The sequence below is a fragment of the Perognathus longimembris genome, chromosome 21 (assembly GCF_023159225.1).
Source record: "Perognathus longimembris pacificus isolate PPM17 chromosome 21, ASM2315922v1, whole genome shotgun sequence".
Lineage (NCBI taxonomy): Eukaryota > Metazoa > Chordata > Mammalia > Rodentia > Heteromyidae > Perognathus > Perognathus longimembris.
Window position 1 is genome coordinate 4,937,847 of NC_063181.1, and position 21,780 is coordinate 4,959,626.

Here is a 21,780-nt window from a genome sequence, read left to right on the forward strand (position 1 = left end):
CCGCTCGCATGCTCGGGCTGTACGGCTTCCACCCCGTGGACCTGGGCTGTTCTTCCAGTCGGTTCCCACTGCGTCCCACCGCCAGCTGCGTCTCTCTGGTTTCATCCTCTTCTGTTCTGTTTGCTCTGGAAGCTGAGGGCTCCCTGCTCCCTGGCCGGGCCTCGTGTCCCCGCGGGCTCTGCCTCCCTCTCCTCCGGCGAAGCTGCGCGCCTTGGCTGCGCCTCGGCCGGCCGTCCAGGCGCGAGGCGGCTTTTCTGCTTCCCATCTGGAGTCTTCTCGGGCCCTTCCTGTCCCCAGCTCTTCCTCCTGACCCCGTCTCCTCTCCCTGCACCCCTCCCCCAGGCAGGCGTCTGCCCTCGCCCTCGGGGAGCCCGGGGCCCCCGTGTCTGAGCGGGAGCGCTCCGCGTGCGCCCAGGCTCCAGGCTCTCTGCGGGGCCCTGCGCGCCGGCGCCGCCTTCCTGACCGGCAGGGTGCGTCGGGGTTCTCCAGAGTCGGAAAGGTGGTGGCCCAGCACGCGCGCGGGGCCCTCACCTGCACGCTTGTCTCCTCAGCCCGCGCCCCGAGTCCTGGTGCAGCCGGCCTTCCCAGGCCCCCCGGCCAGCAGGATGGAGGAGGTGAGTCACCGGGCCGGGGTGTGCCCACTCCGCGCCTTTCTTCCTCCTTGATCTCAGGCTGCCATGTAGGTCACCGTCTGGTCCCCGTGCGTCCCCCGCTACACGGCGCTATTTTCAACCTGTTAATCATATGATTGCTAAACTTTGAGGTGCTTGACTGCTAATGTAGTCTGTGCCTTAGTAGCCCACTGCTAGGCAGAGGGGATTTCTATAAACAGAACCATCTCCTTCTTCTAAGTGTTTGCTTAATTCTCAGTTTTACATTTCATTCTGATTCATGATATCAGCGTGAAAAGACTAATGCTAAGCTGGGAGAAAATAGTCTCTTATGATCTCCCACAGATCAAAAGCACTTCTCTTGTGAACAGCAAATCTCCTTCCTCCCACTGTGCCTTCATTCTCTTGGGCGATGCCGTATCTTCATAGGGAAATTTTATTTATTAAAACATAACAGCTCAGGCACGTGAAAGAACGTCACACCTCGGTATTCCCTCCTTTCCAGAGGGTCCTTTGCCCTGGTGTCCTTGCGGCGCCTTTGGGGTCCAGCTGCGTCCTCCTCCTCCCCCGGCGCTTGTCTGTCATTCTGCAGAGCCCGTGTGGGCACCCAGCAGGTCTTCCCCAGCACCCCGTGGGCCCGGTGACCTCAGTTCTGGGCGTCCCTGGAAGTCCCTCTCTCCTTCCTCTGCTCTCCTCTCCCACTCCTCTCTCGTTTGAACCCAGAGCTTCTTCCTTTCTTGGAGTGTCTATGGCTGAGACACTGTAACCCTAGAATTTTCTTTTAATGGTAAGGCTAAAATCCACCCATGGCACCTGGTGTTCAGCTGCGCCACTGACTCCTGCTAAGGGCTGGCGGCAGTGGCAGAGGCTCACAGCAGACTCGCACCCCATTCTGCCTGCCTCCACCAGTGATTCTGGGGAGCCTCTTAGTACCAGGGAGCCCAGAGCTCCAGCCTCCTTCTTTTCCTGGCTCTAAGCAGCCAGGGGTAGAAGAGGGGAAGAGCTCAGGGCCATCATTGCTTTCGGTTCTTTGTGTGTTCTTTCCCTCGTGGTCAGTTATGTTAAAACTAAGATGGAAAACAATAAATAAAACATGTTCAAGTTGCTAAAGAAAAAAGGATTGAAGGATTGGCCTAATCTTTTAGAGTATTTATGCTGTTGACAGTTATTGATCTATTGGATTGAATACATTTTGCATCCCAAAGATCCATCACAAAAACGGATTGTTAATCTCAAGAGGTGCCGTTGACTTCCCCCCACCCCCCGTGTGTGCGGCCCGCCTTGCGGGGATACAAATGGCAATTCACGGGGAAAATGCATGATCTATCAAACTGCTGAGTTAAGCCAAGTAACTGTAAGAGACTTATAGATCTCAGCCGTTTCCCAGCTCAAATAAATCCTGTATTTCAAATGGAAAATGACCATTCCTGGAATATAAATAATTTTTCTGTAAATATTGGGAAACATATTTCTTTTCCTGAACGGTCCCTACACCTCCTGTCCAGTCCCCCGGCTCCGCATCCCCCTCCCCCGCACGCCTCTGGCTGAGCTTGGCTCTGTGTGTGTGTGCGTGTGTGTGCGTGTGCGCGCTCCTCCCCTGCCTGCTGGTGTAGACTTAGACTTGAGCACGGGGCATGGGGCTCCCCGGGTCCCGACGCCGTGCTCAGTGCGCCCTCCCTCCCTCCCTCCCTCCGCGCCCCAGGCCCAGCGAGAGCCAGAGCCAGAGCGAGAGCGAGAGCGAGAGCGAGAGCGAGGCAGCCCGGCCGCCGAGGCCCCCGCGCCGGCCCCCGACGGGCCGCCCAGCCCGCTGAGCGAGGCCTCCAGCGGCTACTTCTCCCACAGCGTCTCCACCGCCACCCTGTCGGACGCGCTGGGCCCCGCGCCCGAGGCCCCCGCCGCCCCGGCCCCGGCTGCCCCGGCGGTCCCGGAGCCCGAGCAGGCCCCGCCCGCCCCTGCGCCCGCGGCCCCGTTCCGGATCCAGAAGGTGCGGACCTCGGAGCTCCAGTCCTTCTCCCGCATGCTGGGCGGCGGGCCCGGGGAGGACCCGGCCCCCGAGGGGCCCGAGGCCGGCTCCGACGGCGAGGAGGCCGGCGAGCTCCCCGACTGGCTCCGGGAGGGCGAGCACGTCGTCGTGGGCGCCAACAAGACGGGCACCGTGCGGTACGTCGGCCCCACCGACTTCCAGGACGGCACCTGGGTCGGCGTGGAGCTGGACCTGCCTTCAGGTGAGGGGCCGGCGGGCCGGGGCCCCGAGCCAGGGCGCCCCTTCCAGGGAAAGGGTCTCACCGACGTTCCTGCCCCGGCTGGCCTCGAACCGGGATCCCAGCAGACGTGTCAGACACGCGGGGCAGTCACTGAGAGCCGCCCTGGGAATCTTGCCAGGCCCTGCCGAGTTTGAGTCCCCCCAGCCCCGCCCCCCAGGCAGGCGGGGTTACAGGCCACGCCCCCAGGCAGGCGGGGTTACAGGCCACGCCCCCAGGCAGGCGAGGTTACAGGCCACGCCCCCGGCAGTCGGGGTTACAGGCCACGCCCCCAGGCCGGGGCTGGAAGGTACTTTCCCCCCCTTCCTCGTCAGTCATGGGGCTTGAACTCGGGGCCTGAGCACTCTCCCTACGCGTCACGTGGCATCACGTGGCCAGGCGCCTCCGGCCTCCGGGGAGGGACGGCCACCACGTCCACAGGACATGGGCGAGGCGGCTGGGGGGCGGGTGGGAGCCGAGCGTGCGGGACCGGGCTCTCGAGCGCGGGCCGTCCCGGGCCGGGGGCCCACACCGCGAGGACGCCGCCTTCCGAGGCGACTGGGCAGGGAACGGCTTGGGGAGGAGCGGGTTCTAGAAGATTCGTGTAGCATGGACGGGACAAGGAAGAAACGAAGGGGCTCTCCGCCAAGGTGCAGAGGGAGATCGGGAAGGGGAGGAACCGACCGGGCGGGGCCCACCCGCACCCGCACCCGCACCCGCACCCGCACCCGCTCTGCGATCCCAGATGCGTGGTGACTTGGTCACAGGGCGCCCTGAGGCACGGCCCAGGTGGGGTGCCCGTGGGGGGGTCTAGGGGCGGAGTACCCAGCGAGAGCGAGGCTCTGCGTCCAGCCCCCCCCCCTGACGCGGCCCTGTCCTCCGCACAGGCAAGAACGACGGCTCCATCGGCGGGAAGCAGTACTTCAAGTGCAACCCGGGCTACGGACTGCTGGTGCGGCCCGGCCGGGTGCGCAGGGCCGCGGGCGCCGCGCGCAGGCGCAGCCCCCGCCCCCCGGGCGCGCCCGAGGCCCGCCGCAGCGCCCCCCTCTCGGGCTCCACCGCCAACCTGGCCTCGCTGACGGCCGCCCTGGCCAAGGTGGACAGGAGCCACAAGAGCCCCGAGAACCGCAAGTCCTGGGCCAGCTGAGCCCCACCTCCGACCGCGCCCGCGCCCGGAGGCCGCGCCCTGGCGTCTCGGGGTGACGGGGGCCCCGACCCCCGGGAGCAAGGCCGGGGCGCCCATGGCACGTCGCGAGGCGGCGACCCATCGCGCCCGCCCGCCCTCCCGGGGCTCGGAACTTCACATTCTGCAGTGATGCCCCCCCTGCGGGGCCCGGAAGTTCCTGGGGTCGAGACGCTGGAGGGGGGGCACAGGCGCCCCCCCCTGCCCAGGAACCCCACCGTCCTCACGCTCTTCCTCTAACCAGTGCCTTTCCTCGCCCGGCCCGCGGCTGCCCTGCCGGCCCGGCTGGCCCCAAGTGCCTCCTGTGCCCCGCCCGCCCGCCCGGGGGGCCCCCTCTTTCTGCCACGCACCCCACCAGGGTGCCTGGAATATATTTATTTCTATTTATTTTTGCAGAGACTGAAATTGCTTGCGAGCCACCATCGTCCCCTGCCCGAGGGTGCGGGGGCTGCTTCGCCCCCGGGACGGGGGGGGGGGGGGATTCACAATGGGCGCCGCGTCTCCGCCTGTGCCCACAGGGCCGTGACAGCCTCGGGGCAGCTGTGGTTCCCGGGACCAAGGTCCTGACTGCGCGTGCTTGGGGGGGGGGAGGAGGGGGGAAAGGGGGTCCGCTTTCCTCCCGTGACACTTGGTGCAGCCCCACGCCCAAGGTCCCGCGCGGCCTCCCCGGAGCCCCGCGCCCAACCAGCCCCGCGCGGCCTCCCGGAGTCCCGGCCCCACCAGCCGTGAGCCGTGCCCGCAGACACCTCGGGGATGCCGGGCGCAGCGCCCTGTCCCCAAGAGCCCTGGGCCTGAATTTGCAGGGCGCCTCCCGCAGCGCATCATCCTGTTTCCGTCCCGCGTTTCCTCTCCCAATCACGTCTGGCGCGCCCTTGTTGCGGGGTGAGCCCCTCCAGCACGGAGCGCCTTCAGGGGGGCCTCAGGCTCCCTGACTCCCGTGTCCCCCTCAAGACAGCACAGGACTCGTGGCTGCGGCCCCAGCACGGCGCAGGCGCGGTGACCCCGAGGTCTTCCTGGTGGGTCCTGCAGGCCTGGCGGTGCTGGCGGGCCCGGCTGTTTGCGGCCTGGGGGCCGGCGCCCCGGGGCGGGGGGAGCCTCACCCGCGCCTTTCCCATCCAGCCCTGGGCCCCCGGCCCCACCCCCCAGCCGCGTGTCCCCCAGCCGGGCTCGCGCCTGCTGCTCCCACTGGGGCCTAACGCTACCCGGGGCTGCCGGCTGGTCACGCACAGCTGGCAGGTGACGCACAGCCAGCGTGGTCACGCACAGCCTGCGCGGTGACGCCCACGTGTCAGGAAGAGCAGCGGGTGCAGCGGCTCCCAGCCCCGCGGGCCTGACTGGAGAGGGCGGAGGGCTGCAGAGCGAGGCCACGTGGCCGGGCTGTGTGCGGGAGCGCTGCGGGCGGAGCGGCCCTGCAGGGCGGCGGGGCCTCGTCCTGCCTCGCCCGGCTGCCCGTGCTGCGTGCCCGCGCAGAGGGCCTTTCCCGGGCTCATCCGCAGGCCCCGCGCTACGCGCCTGCTCCACGCCGCGTTCCCCTGGCTGCACGCGGCGGGACCCCGGGCTGTGCGGAGCAGACGAGCTGCCATGCGAGCGCTCTGGTCCCGGGCTGCGCGGAGCGGACGAGCTGCCATGCGAGCGCTCTGGTCCCGGGCTGCGCGGAGCGGACGAGCTGCCATGCGAGCGCTCTGGTCCCGGGGCCGCCGAATGGGACAGCGGGGACCCAGATCCTCGTCCGGCCACCCGGTGCCGGGCGCCTTTCCTTTGGGCGGGCGACCCATGGGCTCCGGGTAAAGCTGATGTCTCCCCGCCAGCCCCGCTCCCTCGGGGGTGGGGGCTCCCCCGGTGCGGGCCAGCGGGGTCCCCCTCGGTCGGCCCAGAGGCCAGGGGCAAACACCAACTCTGGGGAGCCGGGCGCTATGGGGAGGGCGTGAGGCCTGGCGGGGGGGACCTCAAGGGCATCCGCCATTCCCACCTGTGTGTGGGGCAGAACTGGGGAACGGAGGACATCGATGCTCCGGTGTCGAGGTAGGTAGACCTGGAAGGCTCTAGAAAAGGCGTCTGGGGAAGGGAAGAGGATTGCGGCCGTGGCTGGCACAGGGTCACAGAGGGGAGCCGGGCGAGGGGCCGCCGCTCCCATTACACGCGTGCGCACACGCGGGCCACGCCCTCCACTCCCATCCGTTTGTTTGATGCTAGCGGCGGGGCGGAGGCGGAGTCCGGGCCGGGGCTGGTCGGGGGTTGGTCCGGCGCCTTCCCGCTCCTGGCGCCCCAAGTCCCCTGGAAAGCAGAGGGCGAAGCTGGGGCTGGGGGGGGGGGGTGCGTGCGTGCTTCCGTCTGCCCGTGCGTGCGTGCGTGCGTGCGCCCACCGTGCCCCGGGCCCCGTGACCTCGCGAGTGTGTCCGGTGGTGGTTGCCAAGGAGCGAGCCCCGCGCCCCGCTCCCCACGCGGAGGTCGGGATGCAAAGAGAGCCGGGAGCCTTTGCGCGGTGATACATTTTATTCTCTAGTCGGTACAATACTAAAATAAACACAAATTAAAAAGAAGATTTATTAAAACAAGACTGTACAAAAAAGCAGTATACTACATTTAATTACAGAACAGTCTACTGTCCAAAGGCACTAATCCAGAATAGGAGACACAGGGTGCTGCACTCGGGACTACTTCCATCGGCGCGGCAGAGCGCGGGGCCCCTGCGGGGCGGGGGCGCGGGCGCGGGGCGGGGGGCCGGGAGCTGGTCCCGGCCCGGCCCCCGGGCTCTGGACGGTCCCTCGTGTCTAGCACCAGCCAGGCGGGTTCTGAGGCGCCGCAGGCTCGCGGGCTGGAGGTCCCTCCCAGGCGCCCCCCCCCCCCGCCCTCGGGCTGCACCCCGGGGTGGAGGGGGCCCCACCCCCCCGGGGAGGGGATCCTGCGCTCTGCCCACAGCGTCGCACACAGAAGACAAGACGGGCACCGAAGTCACAACAGACACGGGCGGCGGGGCCCGCGCCCCGCGCCCCCCTCCTGCTCGGCAGAGGGCGGCACGGACACAAGAACACGAGTACACGCGGTCGTGGACCGGGCTGCGTTAACACTTCTACACACGCGCATGGACACGGCGGCGGGGCGTGCGTTCACTACGTGGAGCTGGGCGCGCTTTTGGCTCATTCGCAACAAGGCGTCAGTTCAGCTTAGCGTTCATTCGGGCTGTGTAGCTTTGAACAACGTTTCACATTTAAAGCAGCATCCAATTTGCACGGGGAGTCGGGCGGTTCCGGGGCGTTGGGGGGCGGCGTACATTCCAGTGTGGGGCGCGGGGGACTCCACGCGGACGGCTGACTAGGGGGCTCCTTGAGGTAGACTGAACACCGTACAGCAGGCTCGGACACGGGTGTGACCCGCCCTCAGGGACGCGGGGGGACGGACACGCGGACACACACACGCCCGAAGACTGAGACCCCCCCCCAAGCCCTCCCTCTCCGCGAGCTCCTTCTGCACCCCACCCCGCACGCGCGCCTCCCCGGTGACGGAGGGGGGCTCCGCCCCGCCCCACCTTGCCCGCCCTCCCCCGCAGGCGGCGCAGGGCGCACGCTGTCTCAACGAAAGGCTGGGTCACGAACGAAAATAAAGTGCCTGGCGCGGACTGTTCCGCTTCGCAGAGCCGCGCGCGGGCCTTGCGGGTGGGATCGCGCGCTCCCCGCGGCTCTGGGGCCGACTCGCTCTGCCTCCTTCCCGGGGCCGCGCGGGGGGTGCGGGGCGCGGGGCTCCCCAGACCCGCAGCCTGCTTAGGCACTTAAACGCAAACAAGAAGCTATCCCGGAAGGGCGCTGCCGCCCGGCACGGCCTTGCCGTCGGGGGGGCGAGCCCGAGCCCGGGGGTCGGAGAAGGCTGTGGGCCCCCTCGGGGGCGGGGGCTGGGGGGCCACCGAGCGGGGAGGGAAGGGGAGACGAGGCCAGGGCGGGGCCTTCGCCAGAGCGGCCTCGCGCCTCGGGCTTCTTTACTCCCATCCTGACACAGGGCCGACGGGGCCGCGGACTCCGGGCACCGACGCCGGGTCCAAGGCGCCCCCCCCCGTGTGCTCCCCCGCCCCCACCGGGACCGACACGTGCGGCCTCGGTCCACACCCAGCTGGGGGGCAGAAGCCGCACGCACACCGCACCGCCACGCCGAGGCCACCTGGCAGCTTCTCCTTCCGCAGCAGCCCGCGGCCGGGCCTGGCTGCCCAGCCCGGGAGAACCTCCCCTGTCCAGACAGGAAGTCCTGGGAGTGGAGCCCCCCGCACCCCGACTCTACCCGCAGGCAGGGCCCGGGAGGCCTGCGGTGATGGCGGCGGGGAGGGCGCTCAGGGGCCGGCCGGCCGCCCGTGACACCGGACTCGCTGCGTGCAGGGGCGGTCTCAGCCGCACCCCGCCCTCCGGACAGCGGGGCCTCCGTGCGGGGCCGGCTCTGCTGTCTAGGCGGGAAGCGGGGGTGGGGGGAAGGGGGTCCGCGGGCTCGGGTTCGGCCCACCTCGCAGTCTCAGCTCCCCGGCCGGGTCTCGCTACCTCTCGTCTTAAGGCAGATTGTGTGCACTGTCAGGAAGTTACCCCCCCCCAGGGCGGGGCGCCCACGCAGTGTGGCCGAGTGGGGCGAGGCGGGGGTCGGAACACCACCATGGCCGCGCATCTCCGAGGCGTCAGGGAGGCGCTGCACGGAGACCAGGCCCAACCGCAGGGAACCCCAGCCCGCGCTAGACGCTCTGGGTGCGGCGGGAGCAGGAGGGGCCCGCCCGCGGGAGGGCGCGGAGGGCGGCTGGGGCGCGCGCGGGGGTGGGGGGGGGTGGGGGGGTGGGGCTCACACGGTGCCTGAGAGGGTGGGAGGGAGACGACGGGCGGGGAGGCCAGTGAGCCCCTCCTCCGGGCGCCGCAGTTGCTGGGCGAGGGAAACGCTACGGTCTCTGTAAACTTCTGGTAGTGATGGCCACAGAAGTAGGGAGAACAGAAAGGCAGGCCCTGAACCCCGGGGAAGCTGGGGGGGTGGGGGGACAGGACTCACTGTGGCCTCCGCCCCAGGTGGGGCGCAGGGGCCCTGGGCGGAGAAGAGGCTCCAGAGAATTTCCAAGGCAGACACGGAGCTCTCCTCAAAGCCTCCATCTCAGCACTGAACCGACTCCAAACCCTTTCTTTCCCTCCGCGAGGACACGAACACCATGTCATTATCCTAGTGTACCGAGTCGCGGGTCCAAATGTTCTTGGGAGCATTAGTGCTAAAAGAGAACAAGGGACGGGAGCTCTGCTATTTTCAATCACATAAAGGACAGAAATCCTCTTAATTATGACCATGCCAATCTACATCCTGCTAAAACAGCTAATTACATGTCAGGAGGACACTCAGTCATTCAGAACAATTGCCATTATATTTTTATATACTCATCCTAGGCCCCCCCTCAATTACCATGGTTACAATTGGAAAAGATTCAGCCAAGCCTCCACTTGAGCACAGCACACCAACAGGAGTTTGTGAGTTAATTATGGCTGTGCAGAGCCAGTCTTATTTAAAACAGAGGATGAGAACATGCGGTCAGGGGCGCTGGCCACCGAGGCCCGGCCAGCGAGCTGAGCTGCCCCGCACGGGTGGGGACTGCGGGGGACAGCCTCCACACCTCCACGCGGGGGCCGGACCCGCCTGGGGCGCGGGAAAGGAGGGTGGCAAGCCAGCAAGCGATCGAGAAAGGGTAGTGGACCTCACGAGGATGCAACCAACTAGACTTCGTGCTCCCATCTCAAAGATGGCAAGAAGGCGGCGGTGGGGAGCCGGGGAGCGCGGAACAGGACACCCCACCCGGCATTCCAAAGCACCACGCGGGAAGCCCTGCTCTTCTGCCTCTCCTCCAGCACGCCCCCGGGCTGGGAGCTGTCTTCTTCGCTGCAGTTTCTCCTCCCCACTAAGAAAGGCCACTGAGGCGGAGGCGGCCACCGGCGGGCTCGCAGCTGAGTCCCGGGAGCTTCTCTCCCCAGCACGGCCCACCTGGGAGAGGAGTTCCTGCAAGCGCGGTCCGGCTCGGGCCGCTGCACTGCCTTCCTCCGCGAGCTCTGCGGACAGCACGCCCGCCGCCTCTGCGAAGTGAGAGGCATCCTGGGTCTAAGACTGCAACGAAGGAGACCAGGCGACAGGAAGGCAGGCAGGCCTCAGCTCTGCCAGCGGTGACCGTGAAACACCTCCAGCTACAGCGGCCGTCCACAGCTCGTCCTCGGAAGCCTGCCGCCCCGTACCCCTAGACGTGAGCTAGAGCAAACAAAGCAGCAGCCAAGGGGTTTCCAGGCGCAGGAGCTCAACTTGCCAATCTCAACATGGCTGACAACTGATGACCAGAACCTGAGTTCCACCAGCACAAGAAGGAAGCAATGATGTACTTACTGTGTGACACCCCCCCCCTCAGGGCACCGCCCACTCCAGTCTCATCTCCCCTCAAAGACACCACCAAGACTGCTGGCCAATGGGCCTGACTCACTTGGGAAATTTTGACAACTAAATCCGGCTCAGTAAAGCTATAAACAGATCTGGCTGGCCTTGATGCAGCCCCAATAAATACAGTAGTAAAACATGACTAATAATCACAACAAAATGTCAAAAATCTATCACTATTCTGGCTTAAGTCTTAAGCCACAGAGATGAAGACAGAAACCAACTCACAGCAAGAGGTCAGGACAATTCCCGCACTACTGAGCTCTAGATTATCAGCCACGAAAAAGGTTATTGCCTAAGGATTTGTGAAAAATCATGGGGGTGGGGCAGGGAATACTCTGATGTGCTGAAAAAAAGACAAAAGGCGATTTTAAGACCTAGAGGCATGAGTTAAGCGGGAGTCCTACATTTAACCAAATCCTTCTTGAGACCAGAGACAGTGAGAACATCAAGTTCCCATTTCCCAGTTGTGCAAAGGACAGGATTCCCTCCGAGCCGCAGGTGCGCGGGGTGGGGGTGGGGGACTGGCCATTGGGGAGGGAGTGTTCCTATCCACAGAAGGGGGACGAAACTGCCGCGCTGCCCTGCCTGCTGCCAGACAGAAAGAATTTCAGTAAAGTCAACTAAAACCCAGGTTACCGTGGCACAGCACAGAGAAACACAGAGCTGTCCAGAGGCGGGGACCAGACGGTCCTGACGGAATGACTCCTGTCCTCAGTGACTGACAACTGGAATCCCCAAGAAGCAAGTTTCTAGACAAGACTTCCTAAAGCCAGAGGCCAAGGGAAACACGGAAATGATGATAATGCTAAGTTCTTCATGAGTCATCCCCTTTGAGGTAAAAGTCTGTCCAGACATTTGGACCTAAAACGGGTGTGGCTGCATCATAAATCTTTCAGGAATGAACCCCTGGATTCATATACTTTGGTATTAATGAGCTGCTTCCTCAAGAGGATTTTTTTTAGGAGTCATCTCTACTGAGCTGGGGTAAAAGACAGATGAAAGGGGCCTTTCTGTCTCCCCGTGCCAGATCCCCTCTTCTACCTGATAGGTATTCAACATGGTAAGCGCTGTAGAAATAACCCAGAATGTCTCCTTGGTACGAAGGGCACTAGAAGGTCTCGGGTGAGCGTGCACTGCTTCCTCCTCCCCTCTGCTGTGAAGGGTTTCACGCAGACCAGCAGAAGTCTCCAAGGATGGTCCACCTTTAAAAGGTCCCCATAGAATTCATGTTCTTAAAGAAAGGTAGCAAGGTCACCCACTGGAACGCCAAAACACCTTCACAAAGTCGCAGGCGACACGAATGCTCCCATACTTTTCAAACGCTCCCTTGGCTAGGAGGGAACAGCCTCTGACTGGTGTCTGCGCCTCAAGTGGACAAAGGAGTGAAAGCAGGCATAGCACGCGAGAAAAGCACACAAGAGGAGTGTTGGAAAGTTTAGCTCTTCTTTAGTGATAGAAATTTTTAGAGTTTCTTTTTACTTTTTAGTGCACCTGTCCTGGGGCTTGAACTCTGAACCTGGGCACTATCCCTGAGCTTTTGTGCTCAAGGCTAGTGCTCTATCTCTTGAGCCACAACCCTACTTCTGGCTTTTTGGTGGTGAACTGGACATAAAGAGTTTCATGGACTTTCCTACCCAGGCTGGCTTCAAACTGTGATTTTCAGATTTCAGCCTCCTGAGTAGCTAGGATTATAGGCATAAGCCATTAGTGCCTGGCTAGAGTTTCTTTTTTAACATCACACCTAAAACCTGAAAAAGCTTAAGGAAAAAGTTTATTACCAAAGGAATAAGAAATCAAATATGGCAGGTCTAGGCACCATTATAAAAACTTAGGTGGTACTGGACAACATAGAATTTGACCTGGCGACAAAGAGAAAACTAATGGGAGATTTAAGTCTTGACCCTAAAGAAGTAAATTCTTCTTGTTGGTGAAAAAGCTCAAGTTCTCTGTAAGGCTGTGGTCTGAAGGACTGCGGGCGGGCGAGAGGCTTTCTGCCATTTCCCACCCAGCTCACCATGGTGCCATTCTCCAAGGCAGCCCGTCTGCACTGACCCGACTCCCAAGACTCTCCTTCGGTCTTCCTTCAAGGTCTCACAACAGTGAAGCATTTTAGCTGTCCTGTGGCAATCACTGTTTCTTTAGGAACTGCAGCTGTTTTAAATATCTGAGTCTGCTCCTTTGAAAACTCTAGCAAGAACAAATGACACTAGGAATCCCATCATAAAGAAGCTATCAATTACAATAATCTCCTTACAATAAATCATGGATGTGGCTCATCACAGAATATATATATATATATATTTTCTTCTTTTTCTTCTGCTCTTTCTGAGTCCACTAAGAATAAGCAGACAAAACTCCATCGAAACAGAAAGATACAGTAGTTCTTCTAATATATTAAAATGAAAGAAATAGCTCAATTTCCTAACTGAAATACAAAGTAAAGCCACGAAGGAATGTGAGTAGGTGTGTGGGCTGGGGAGAAGGGGTAGGAGAGTGTCATTCCTGAGATTAACAAATGCTACCCTTGAATCTGGTGACTCAAGTAACACAGAAGAAGATCGCTCCATTTCACTTCACTCTTGGAAGCTGGAAAGACTTGGTATCTCTCCCTTTCCCAAATGCACAAACAGGAGTCCAGCCCCCAGTGACAGGTGTGGGGAAGGCACACCCTCGCCCCGCCCTCTCCTTGTCACACCTCCGTGAGCCAAGTTCACAGCTGAGGGGACGACCCAGTCACTGTGTGCCTTAAGAGCAGTGAGACCAGCAGAACTTCGGCAGCTACTGTCCTACGAACCACAAAGGGGGACGAGTGAGGAGGGTCAATCCCCTCCCACCTCCCAAGAGTTAGGGAGGAGATAACAAGGAGAGGAAATGGCATGTTCTTTCCATTGGACAGACGATTTCAGGCAATGGACAGAAAGACAGAAGCCCTGCTCAATCAGCTCCCGCACTCCCCTTGAAACAAGGCCTCGTCAGACAGGCGGGGGAGAGCTGGGCCCCGGAGCTGCACGCCACCCCACGCGCTGCCCTGGAGGCGGCTTCCTCTTACCTACAGTGACAGTGCCATTTAATCAGGGCGCCAGGAGATCATTTTCATACAAGGCCAGCAGATGTCATTTTCTTTGATGCATGAATAGTTCATCATTTTGCTACGAGATGACACGGTGAGCGCAGGGTGACTTTATAACGCAAGTTCACTGTTTGGTATTTTGAGTTCTCAAAATGAAAAGATTTATCAAATATAAATATCTTTAAAAAGTAACAAAAGTGCTACATATGTGATTGAGGAAAAAAAATTCCATTAGTTACTGCCACTTAAAGTAGATTAAACTTTACAAATATTACCACATCCATTATCAATATGGCTTCCAATTATTGAATAAATTGCCTGTAGCAATATAGCTTTTCACACCTCTCCAAGGACAGAGAAAAGAGACCCACACATACACCCACAAGGTAAGTGGTAAGCGTCCCCTGCTCTTCTGTGCTCCTAATTCGGCGAGCATGTGTATGCGTGATAGTCAGCAGGAACCCCTACACAGTCCTCTGTCAGCTCTGGGCACAAGGACTATTCTTCCACTTATTTTTGACCTTAGCTTCATCCTTGAAAGACCTTTTTTTGGTAGCAGGGACAGGGGAAACGGACAGTAAAGCGAAGCAGCTTCCACGCAACTGTCCCGGCCTTTCCCAGGCAGGCACGCTAACCGTGCCGTGGAATGTACAGTGATTCTGAGAACTGGTCTTAGCATCCATGAAACATTCAGCTCACTCTTTTTTCCCCCAATGCTCTCAAGCTGGTTTTTGTATAACATTTTTTTTTTATCTCTTCGTTTTGTTTTGAATCATGGTCCCAAAGGCAGAAGGCAGTATTGTTATCTATTAAGTCACACAGCTTGTGAGAGGAAAGAACGTCTGGGTCAGCCACGTTAACATCAACCAATATCTGAGCTAAATATCCGTCACCATTCTTAGCACAGCACCCAAAGGAGTCTAGCCACAGTGTGACTGGGAGGCACGGCTTATTGCAGCGGAGTCGGCGGGTTCCTGCTGGGGGGTTCTAGTCTTCCTTCACGCGGCGGGCACTCCCCACATGGCGTGTCAACCCTGTGCCACTACCTCAGCTTGCATCCTGTCAGTCTTGGGGCAGAAAAAGGGGTTACAGACTAGTGTTCCATGAATCTAAAGGTACCCGAGATTTTACACATGGCCTAATAGTTGAGGACTGAGGGTTATCTAAACACCTGGAAGCACTTTCTTAGAATGCTAAGACGGAGCAGCAAGATTTTCTAGCCTGGGAAAGGGGAGTCTGGTTGGTTGGTTGGTTGGTTATTACTTACTGGGATTTTAATACTGAGAGAGTATATGCAAAGGCTGAGGGCACCATGCCATCTTCACAGAACAAGACCCTAACGGCTACCTGACATACAAGAAACTGCAAGTTATACTGTAAGAACACATGTTAAGGACCGAGGAAAGTCTGCTAAGGTGCTACGTCTAAACTAAGTTAACTTGTCACGTTTAACCCTCCCTGATCAGTCATCATCCAGGGCCTCTGTCTTGATTTCGTTGGCTCCTTGTCGGGCCAGTGCCAAGATAGTATGGTTGACTGCTGCCATCTCCACAGCTAATGAGATGGGGTCTTGGTGGTCACTATGGCTCGTGCTGTCGTCCTAGACATGCAGAAGGAAGAAACACATGTTATTCATGCATCAGCACAATTCTCGAGCTCACAGAAAGGCATGCGGGGACAAGGGGAGACAGAACATCTGTAAAGGAGCGATCAAGAGCATCTCATGATAGAGGGGAACTGTATTTAAGTAGACACTGAATGGACATAGGCCCAGAGCCTCCCAGTTGACATTTTTATGACTTAACAAATAAAACCGGTATCAAAATACCTTTTGTTCTGAGAATTTTACCCACTCTATAAAAAAGATTGCTGGTGGTAATTATACCTTCCGTGATGAATATAAAACCAGTAACTTGGGTATTTACAATTACAGCGCTAATAATTAAGCGGGTGAGTTACTAAATTCATGGTATTTCTCAACTACACGGAAACAACAAGACAGAACGTAAGACCAGGCATCAGCATTTACAGATAAGAAAAAAGAAGGCCTTCTAAGTTATGACAAGTGTGGCTACGTGAAGTAGCTAGGGGACAAAGGGTTGGCGCTCTCCTGCTAGAGGAAGATGTGTGAAGAAAGTGCCAGCATCTATTTAGAGCTACGCCAAGGTTTCCTCCCTCCAAACTCCACGCGTGAGACGACAAAGCTGTGAAGGAAACTGGTGCTGCAGACGCGCGGCGGCAATGAAGATGGTGTCACAAAGGGGCGTGCTTCTCACCTGTCACATCCTCCGGGGGACACTCTCACAGAGCTTGGGAAAGGGTAAGTCCCCTGGGGGGAAAAGCAAGAGTTGAGCTGCCCTCAGGGCATCTGCAAAGAAAGATGGAAATGATCCATCTGCATGGGTTGGCTGAAAAATGCTTCCCACTAGAGAGACTCACAGAACGTTCTCCGGAGTGAATGGCGGGGCTGTCATTTGGAGTACTAATGGCAAAAGGAACCCGTGGGGATGTGTGGACGTGAGCGGCTCACTGTGATTTCCACACGCTGGGGATGTGCGCAGAGCTGTAGGCTGCTGGAGTGGGGGCACTCCGGCTGGCACACGAGGACGTGCAGCAATTGGGAGAGGGAGGAACACAGGGGACTATGAACTGGCTGCAGGGCAGGGACACAAGAAAGAGGCAAAGCTTTCTTTCTGAAGCCTAAGGAAAGGGACCATGTGTTTTCTGCACTGTCCAAGCGGAAGTGAAACTTAGGTTCTCTTAAGAATTGTAATGATCTCGTCAACATGTAGAGGAAAAACTCCCAGTCTTCTTATTGAGTTTATTCCATGCAGTGGCTACAATTAAATACATTCCCCCCCAAGCAATGAAGAATAAACCAGGATGAGATGAGAAGACATGCGAGCATTGCATTAATGACAGGGTGTGTGTGGCAATGTGCCAGAGACTCCGGAAAGAGCCACTCCTCTGGGCACGAGGGTTACCCCTGCCACAGGGCGGGAGTGGGCGGGGCCTTCCATTGGGCCTGCATTGGGCATGTGTAGGCACGGGCCACAGCTGCCCAGATGCCCCTAGTACTTCTCAAACACTGAGTGTGTGTGGTGAATGGTGTAACTTGCTTGTTTGGGTCAGATCCTCCTCTCTTCTTCTACCTTCTCTGCTTCTCTGCCTCCCTCTGAACTTCTTCCCTCCTCCTCCTCCCCATTGCGTACTTGCCAAGTATCCTGTTGTATGACAATAAATCCGTGTGGGTGAATAGCGATTTCTCACAAATTAACAGGACAACTGAATCTTACCATATCCCTTTAAAATTACATGACAGTCTAACTAGACACATGAGCAGGGTGGGGGACACCAACTCATGCCCTCCCCAGCCCCGCACCACCACACCTGGGGACTAGAGTCAGCAAACCATCCCACCGCTCGGTCACCAGGAGCCTCCCTCCGCCCTGCACGCACCTGCTCGGAGTAGTCGTTGCCGTCCACGTCATCACTGTTAGAATGGCCTCCGGGACTTTGTACGTCTATCCCATGACTCTCCAGGATTGCTGCTTCTTCGAAAAAAGCAAATGGATCCCTAAATTATCTGTTACCTCATCATGTGGAAGCACAGCGTCTGCGTGGAGGTAATTAGGTTGCAGTGAAAGAAGAACCCAGATTCCTTGGGATCTAGATTCTCCAGCCCAACTGCAGCAGCTCCACGAGCCCCACCATTGCCATCCCGGAGCCCTTGCTCCAGTGTGTTAAATTAACTACCCGCCTTAACTGTTAGGTACTTCATCAAACTTGCTAATAACTAAGGAGGTCTTCTGTGTTGGGGTTCTAGGAAGCATTTGAGAATTTCAATAATAAACAAGAAGTGGATTTACAAATGAAATAAAAATTTCATTCTTATTTTCTATGGTGCTAGATTAAACCCAAGAGATCTCTGCTACTGAGCTACGTACACCCCTAGCCCTGTAGAGCAAACTAATACCTACCTCAACACCATCAATAAAAGTGTCTTATTTTTATTACAGTTTGAATGGGAGAAAAAAAACTTTATTTCTTCCTTTTTAAGTTGAATGCATAGATTCTCCACCCCCACTCCCCGGGCAGTTTCCATCTTTTCTTTCTTCCTCCCATTTTATTAAGGTATAACAAATGAAAATTGTATGTATTTATACTATTCAACATGATGTATTCTGATATGTGTATGTTGTGGATTAAGTCCAGAATTAAAGTATCAAGTATTCTTTATCACTGTTGCTTACTCAGCTTAACTGGACCATTCAGTCTTTTTCACTACCGTTTTTTTTGGTTTCTTTTTTTTTTTTTGGCCAGTCCTGGGCCTTGGACTCAGGGCCTGAGCACTGTCCCTGGCTTCTTCCCACTCAAGGCTAGCACTCTGCCTCTTGAGCCACAGCGCCGCTTCTGGCCGTTTTCTGTATATGTGGTGCTGGGGAATCGAACCTAGGGCCTCGTGTGTCTGAGGCAGGCACTCTTGCCACTAGGCTATATCCCCAGCCCCTTTTGGTTTCTTTTTAATGGGGCTTGAACTCAGGGCCTAGGTGCTGCTCCTTAGCTTTTTTCATCATTGAGCCACATCTCCATTTCTGGCTTTTGCTGGTTAACTGGAGGTAAGAGTCTTCATGGACTTTCCTGCCCAGGCTAGCATTGAACTGTGATCCTCTGATCTCTGCTTCAGTAGCTAAGATTATAGGTATGAGCCACCAGTACCTGTTCCAATTCTGTAAATCAATTGTTTTCTAATATCTAAGTCAAAGCCCAGCAGTAAGTGAGCTCGTGGCATCACATTTCTTCTCAAGACCCATGTGCCATAGTAGTAACCAACTGCTTGGGGGCTAAATCGAAATTTGGGGCCAACATTAGGAACAACAGTGTGTCCTGATTCTTATAAAACAAATCGTACAAATAATACTAGCTTTGGGTTATCAAAAATAAAAGAAAAACATAAGGGTAATTCTTGTTAGGCATGGGCTCATTTGGACTTGAAGTTCTTAAGCTAAATGTACTCTTAAGAAAATAGCCTCTCTGATACATTACCGATATTGGCTCTCCTCTTGATTTCCTTCCGTCTATTAGCAAACCAATTATATACTTTCAGGGAGGTAACTCGTTCCAGATCAGACAGTTTTTTGCCTGTGAATATATGCAATTAAATTCAGATAATCTATATCTGGAACCCAAAAATACAAGAACTACTTTAAGAGATAATACTTTTTCTTTTTTAAAAGGTTGCTTTTGATTCTACTCATCACCAAAATAACATAAATGTGGGAAAATGTTTTCGCAATCTGTAGTACCATGTACACATTCTAGTATTATCGAATGAATAAAAATGCATACACAACTAGCAACAAGTAAGAATACACTTCAATTTAGAAATCCACACACAATATTAAAAAATTCCACCAAGTTTCCTGGGTTGTCAGATCCGAGTTGCCCTATTATTACACCATTCATTTCACTAGCATCATTGTAGAGGAGTAAGTTATTCCTTGTTAGGTATCCAGTCAACAGAAATTTACTTTCATCTTTAGGCTTTACACTAACTACTTTCCTGCTACCTTAAGATCGAGGATATGATACATGTATTCCTGAAGGCTAAAAGCCACTCTGGGCATCTGCTACTGTGACTGTTCTGGAATGCACAGTTTTACTCAGGCTGCATTTTACATTTTCTGTCTTCTCTGCGATCCAAGGTGATTTCTTATGAAGAGTACCACGCCTGCCAATAAAGGACCCACGTGGGCCCCCCCACCCCACACTTGTCCATTTCCTGTTTCTCAGCATTCAATCCACAGTGGGTAGAGAAGTCAGAAAGTAGATTAGCCACAGTCTTAATGCTATGGGGTAAGTGTTTTCTGGGGGAGAGCGCAGGTTCCCGGACGGCTTTGAAAGAGGGCCCAAGCATCATCACATTCAAGGGTGGGTGGGACTGGGTCAGGATTCCTAGAAGTCTGGTTTTTACATAAGAGAAAATGGATTCCTACTTCACTGTTATAAGACACTGATAGTTTTTGCATATAGTCTTTAAAACAGTCAAAGCAACTGGCCAAACAGAAATCAATTGGAATGGTCTCGTAATACAATCTGTAAAATATGAAATAGTATTTAAGCACACGGAATAAAATACACACGAAGCATTTTAAGTCATTCAGTTGACATACACTAGAACAAGATCTGAACATAATTCCCTAAGTTTTTCCTAGCTAAGCAGAGCCAAGCCCGGTGGGAGGAAGGCAGGGCCAGCTCCGAAGAGCCGTCCTCTGAAAGGAACGCACACATGTTAACAATTGCTTCTTTAAAAAGATCTATTTTAGTCTTGTTATGAATCTGCAAATCTGCTTAAATAGTTCAATCTTTAATATTATTTTGGAATTGATATATTCTTGCTAAACTTTGGAAATAGCAATCTATCCTCTAGACACCAATCATGTCAAGTTCTCAGGTCCCCCTCCAGGTCACGCCCTAGAAAACCCCCAGTGCGTGTGGCACAGGGACACCCCTACAAGGACAAGCAGTGGCCTGCAGGGCAAGGGCGAGTCCACGCAGGACAAGGAAGCTTAGGGTCCTGAGTGCTCAGTGCACGGGCAGCTCACAGCGGAGCAGGGCCAAGCTCGCCTCCTTACCTGGTTTCTGTATAACTGCATTGCAAGCATTAGCAATTTCTTCTCTCTTTGCTTCGTCGGGGTATTGATTCTCATTGAAATAGCTGCAGAGGAACCAACAAAGATAGTTTCTTTTTTACTTTTAAAAAATGCACCATTATTCAAATCCTACTTATTTAAAAATAAGTTCTTTGCAACGTAACCCTGGAGTGTCTTGTCTAGGTTGTGGACAGAATTTTCTGTAGGAGACAAAGGCTCTTTTCTCTGGTGTTCAGTATGGCAACCAGCATTCCCACACAGCTGCTGAGCATAGGAAATGAGTTTGATGTAAAAGCAGACTTTTAGCTTTTATTTAACTAAGGTAGACTTAAATAGCTACACGTGACTGGTGGCTGCTATGTGGAACAGCACAGAACTAACTACAGACTGCTGGGACTCATTAAAACATGTCATTGATATAACACTTTTTTTATATTTCTGATTGATTAAAGTCACACTGTGTTACTGAGGCACTAGTTAACAATAGGGCTATTATTTTTTGGTCATACTGTTTGTAGAAACAAAAATTGGAAATTATCCAATTGCCCATTAGCAGGAGAATGGGAGAACGAAGTGTAGCCATCTCTATTTATACACAGCTATTTAAAAGTGGCTAGAAAAAAATAAGTTAGAGCCCTGTCCACTGACTTGGACAGATGTTTATGATGTGTATTATGTGAGAAAAAAATCTGCAGATTAATATGCATGCTAAGTACCATTATAGAATTCTAAATGTCTAGCAGTCTACATGGATAAAAACTCAAAGAGTATACATCAGGTTGGAAATACTGAGAGAGGAGTTGAGTGGGCTTGCATGTCTCACATTTGAAAAGTAGGTATTTTTTGTTATATACATTAATATACCTCTATATAATACATATTATAATATATATGTTATTTTTTTCAAAGGTAGGTTTTTTGACTCCATCAGACCCAGGAGAGTCTATGTGGGAATAGAATGCTTATTATGGTTACTGCTTTTCCCTGTCATGTGAGCTTAAAAAATAGAAAAAGGATTTTCATGCCTTCAAGCCTGTGAACAGCTTTAGGGAGAAAGCCCCCATTACATCACATTGTAGTCCCTACCGTTTCCTCAGAGTCTTTCTCACCGCTCCCATCTGGACCGGTAGAAATACCACTCACTGGGAAATTGCCCTAACCACCTCTTGCTTTCTACCCACCCCCACACCTGACTCCAGCAGCCCCTTCCTCTCTCCAGGCTTCTACCTTCGCTGCGGTCCAACTGCCTACCACTGCTGTTCTCAAATACAAGTCACCCGACAGCGCTCTCCTCGCCTTGCTAATGTCACCCTCTACCTGGTCTACTGATGCACACTGTGGTCTGAACACAGCGTCAGCAGGGTTCTGCCAGTTGCTTCACTTACTCAACAACAAGCAGACATTAAACACCCACTGTGCCTGGCACTGCAAGAACCAGTTCCGAACTTCAAGGAGAGAGACGCATGTATAAATGATCTTAGGGGGAAAGGCCACATGCCTGGAGGAAGGCACCGAGGTGTGCCCAGTGTGGTGGGCATGGTCTGGACGGTTCAGGGAAGTGTCGTTTGACTTGAGGTTGCAAGGCAGAGGAGAGAGGAAGAAC

The 21,780-nt window shown here is 55.7% G+C and overlaps 2 protein-coding genes across 11 annotated transcripts in view; one reads left to right on the forward strand and one right to left on the reverse strand.

Moving 5' to 3' along the window:
• Kif13b (kinesin family member 13B) overlaps positions 1-4,288 on the forward strand; it is a 130,110-nt gene extending 125,822 nt beyond the window's left edge. Inside the window, exons 38-40 of one of the 2 annotated variants that reach the window (XM_048330316.1) lie at positions 552-618; positions 2,354-2,836; positions 3,739-4,288. In XM_048330316.1, the coding sequence (XP_048186273.1) occupies positions 552-618; positions 2,354-2,836; positions 3,739-3,998 (810 nt within the window). In that variant the 3' untranslated portion in view covers positions 3,999-4,288. Of the gene's footprint in view, positions 1-551; positions 619-2,313; positions 2,837-3,738 lie in introns of both variants that reach the window. The other variant, XM_048330315.1, reaches the window with a different exon arrangement.
• A 7,780-nt stretch (positions 4,289-12,068) lies between these two features.
• Hmbox1 (homeobox containing 1) overlaps positions 12,069-21,780 on the reverse strand; it is an 86,123-nt gene continuing 76,411 nt past the window's right edge. Inside the window, exons 7-11 of one of the 9 annotated variants that reach the window (XM_048330322.1) lie at positions 20,160-20,242; positions 18,571-18,666; positions 16,984-17,072; positions 16,677-16,748; positions 12,069-15,124 (exon numbers count right to left, since the gene is read on the reverse strand). In XM_048330322.1, coding sequence (XP_048186279.1) covers positions 14,987-15,124; positions 16,677-16,748; positions 16,984-17,072; positions 18,571-18,666; positions 20,160-20,242 — 478 coding nt within the window. In that variant the 3' untranslated portion in view covers positions 12,069-14,986. Of the gene's footprint in view, positions 15,125-16,643; positions 16,749-16,983; positions 17,079-18,570; positions 18,667-20,159; positions 20,243-21,780 lie in introns of all 9 variants that reach the window. The other 8 variants (XM_048330321.1, XM_048330320.1, XM_048330329.1 and 5 more) reach the window with 8 other exon arrangements.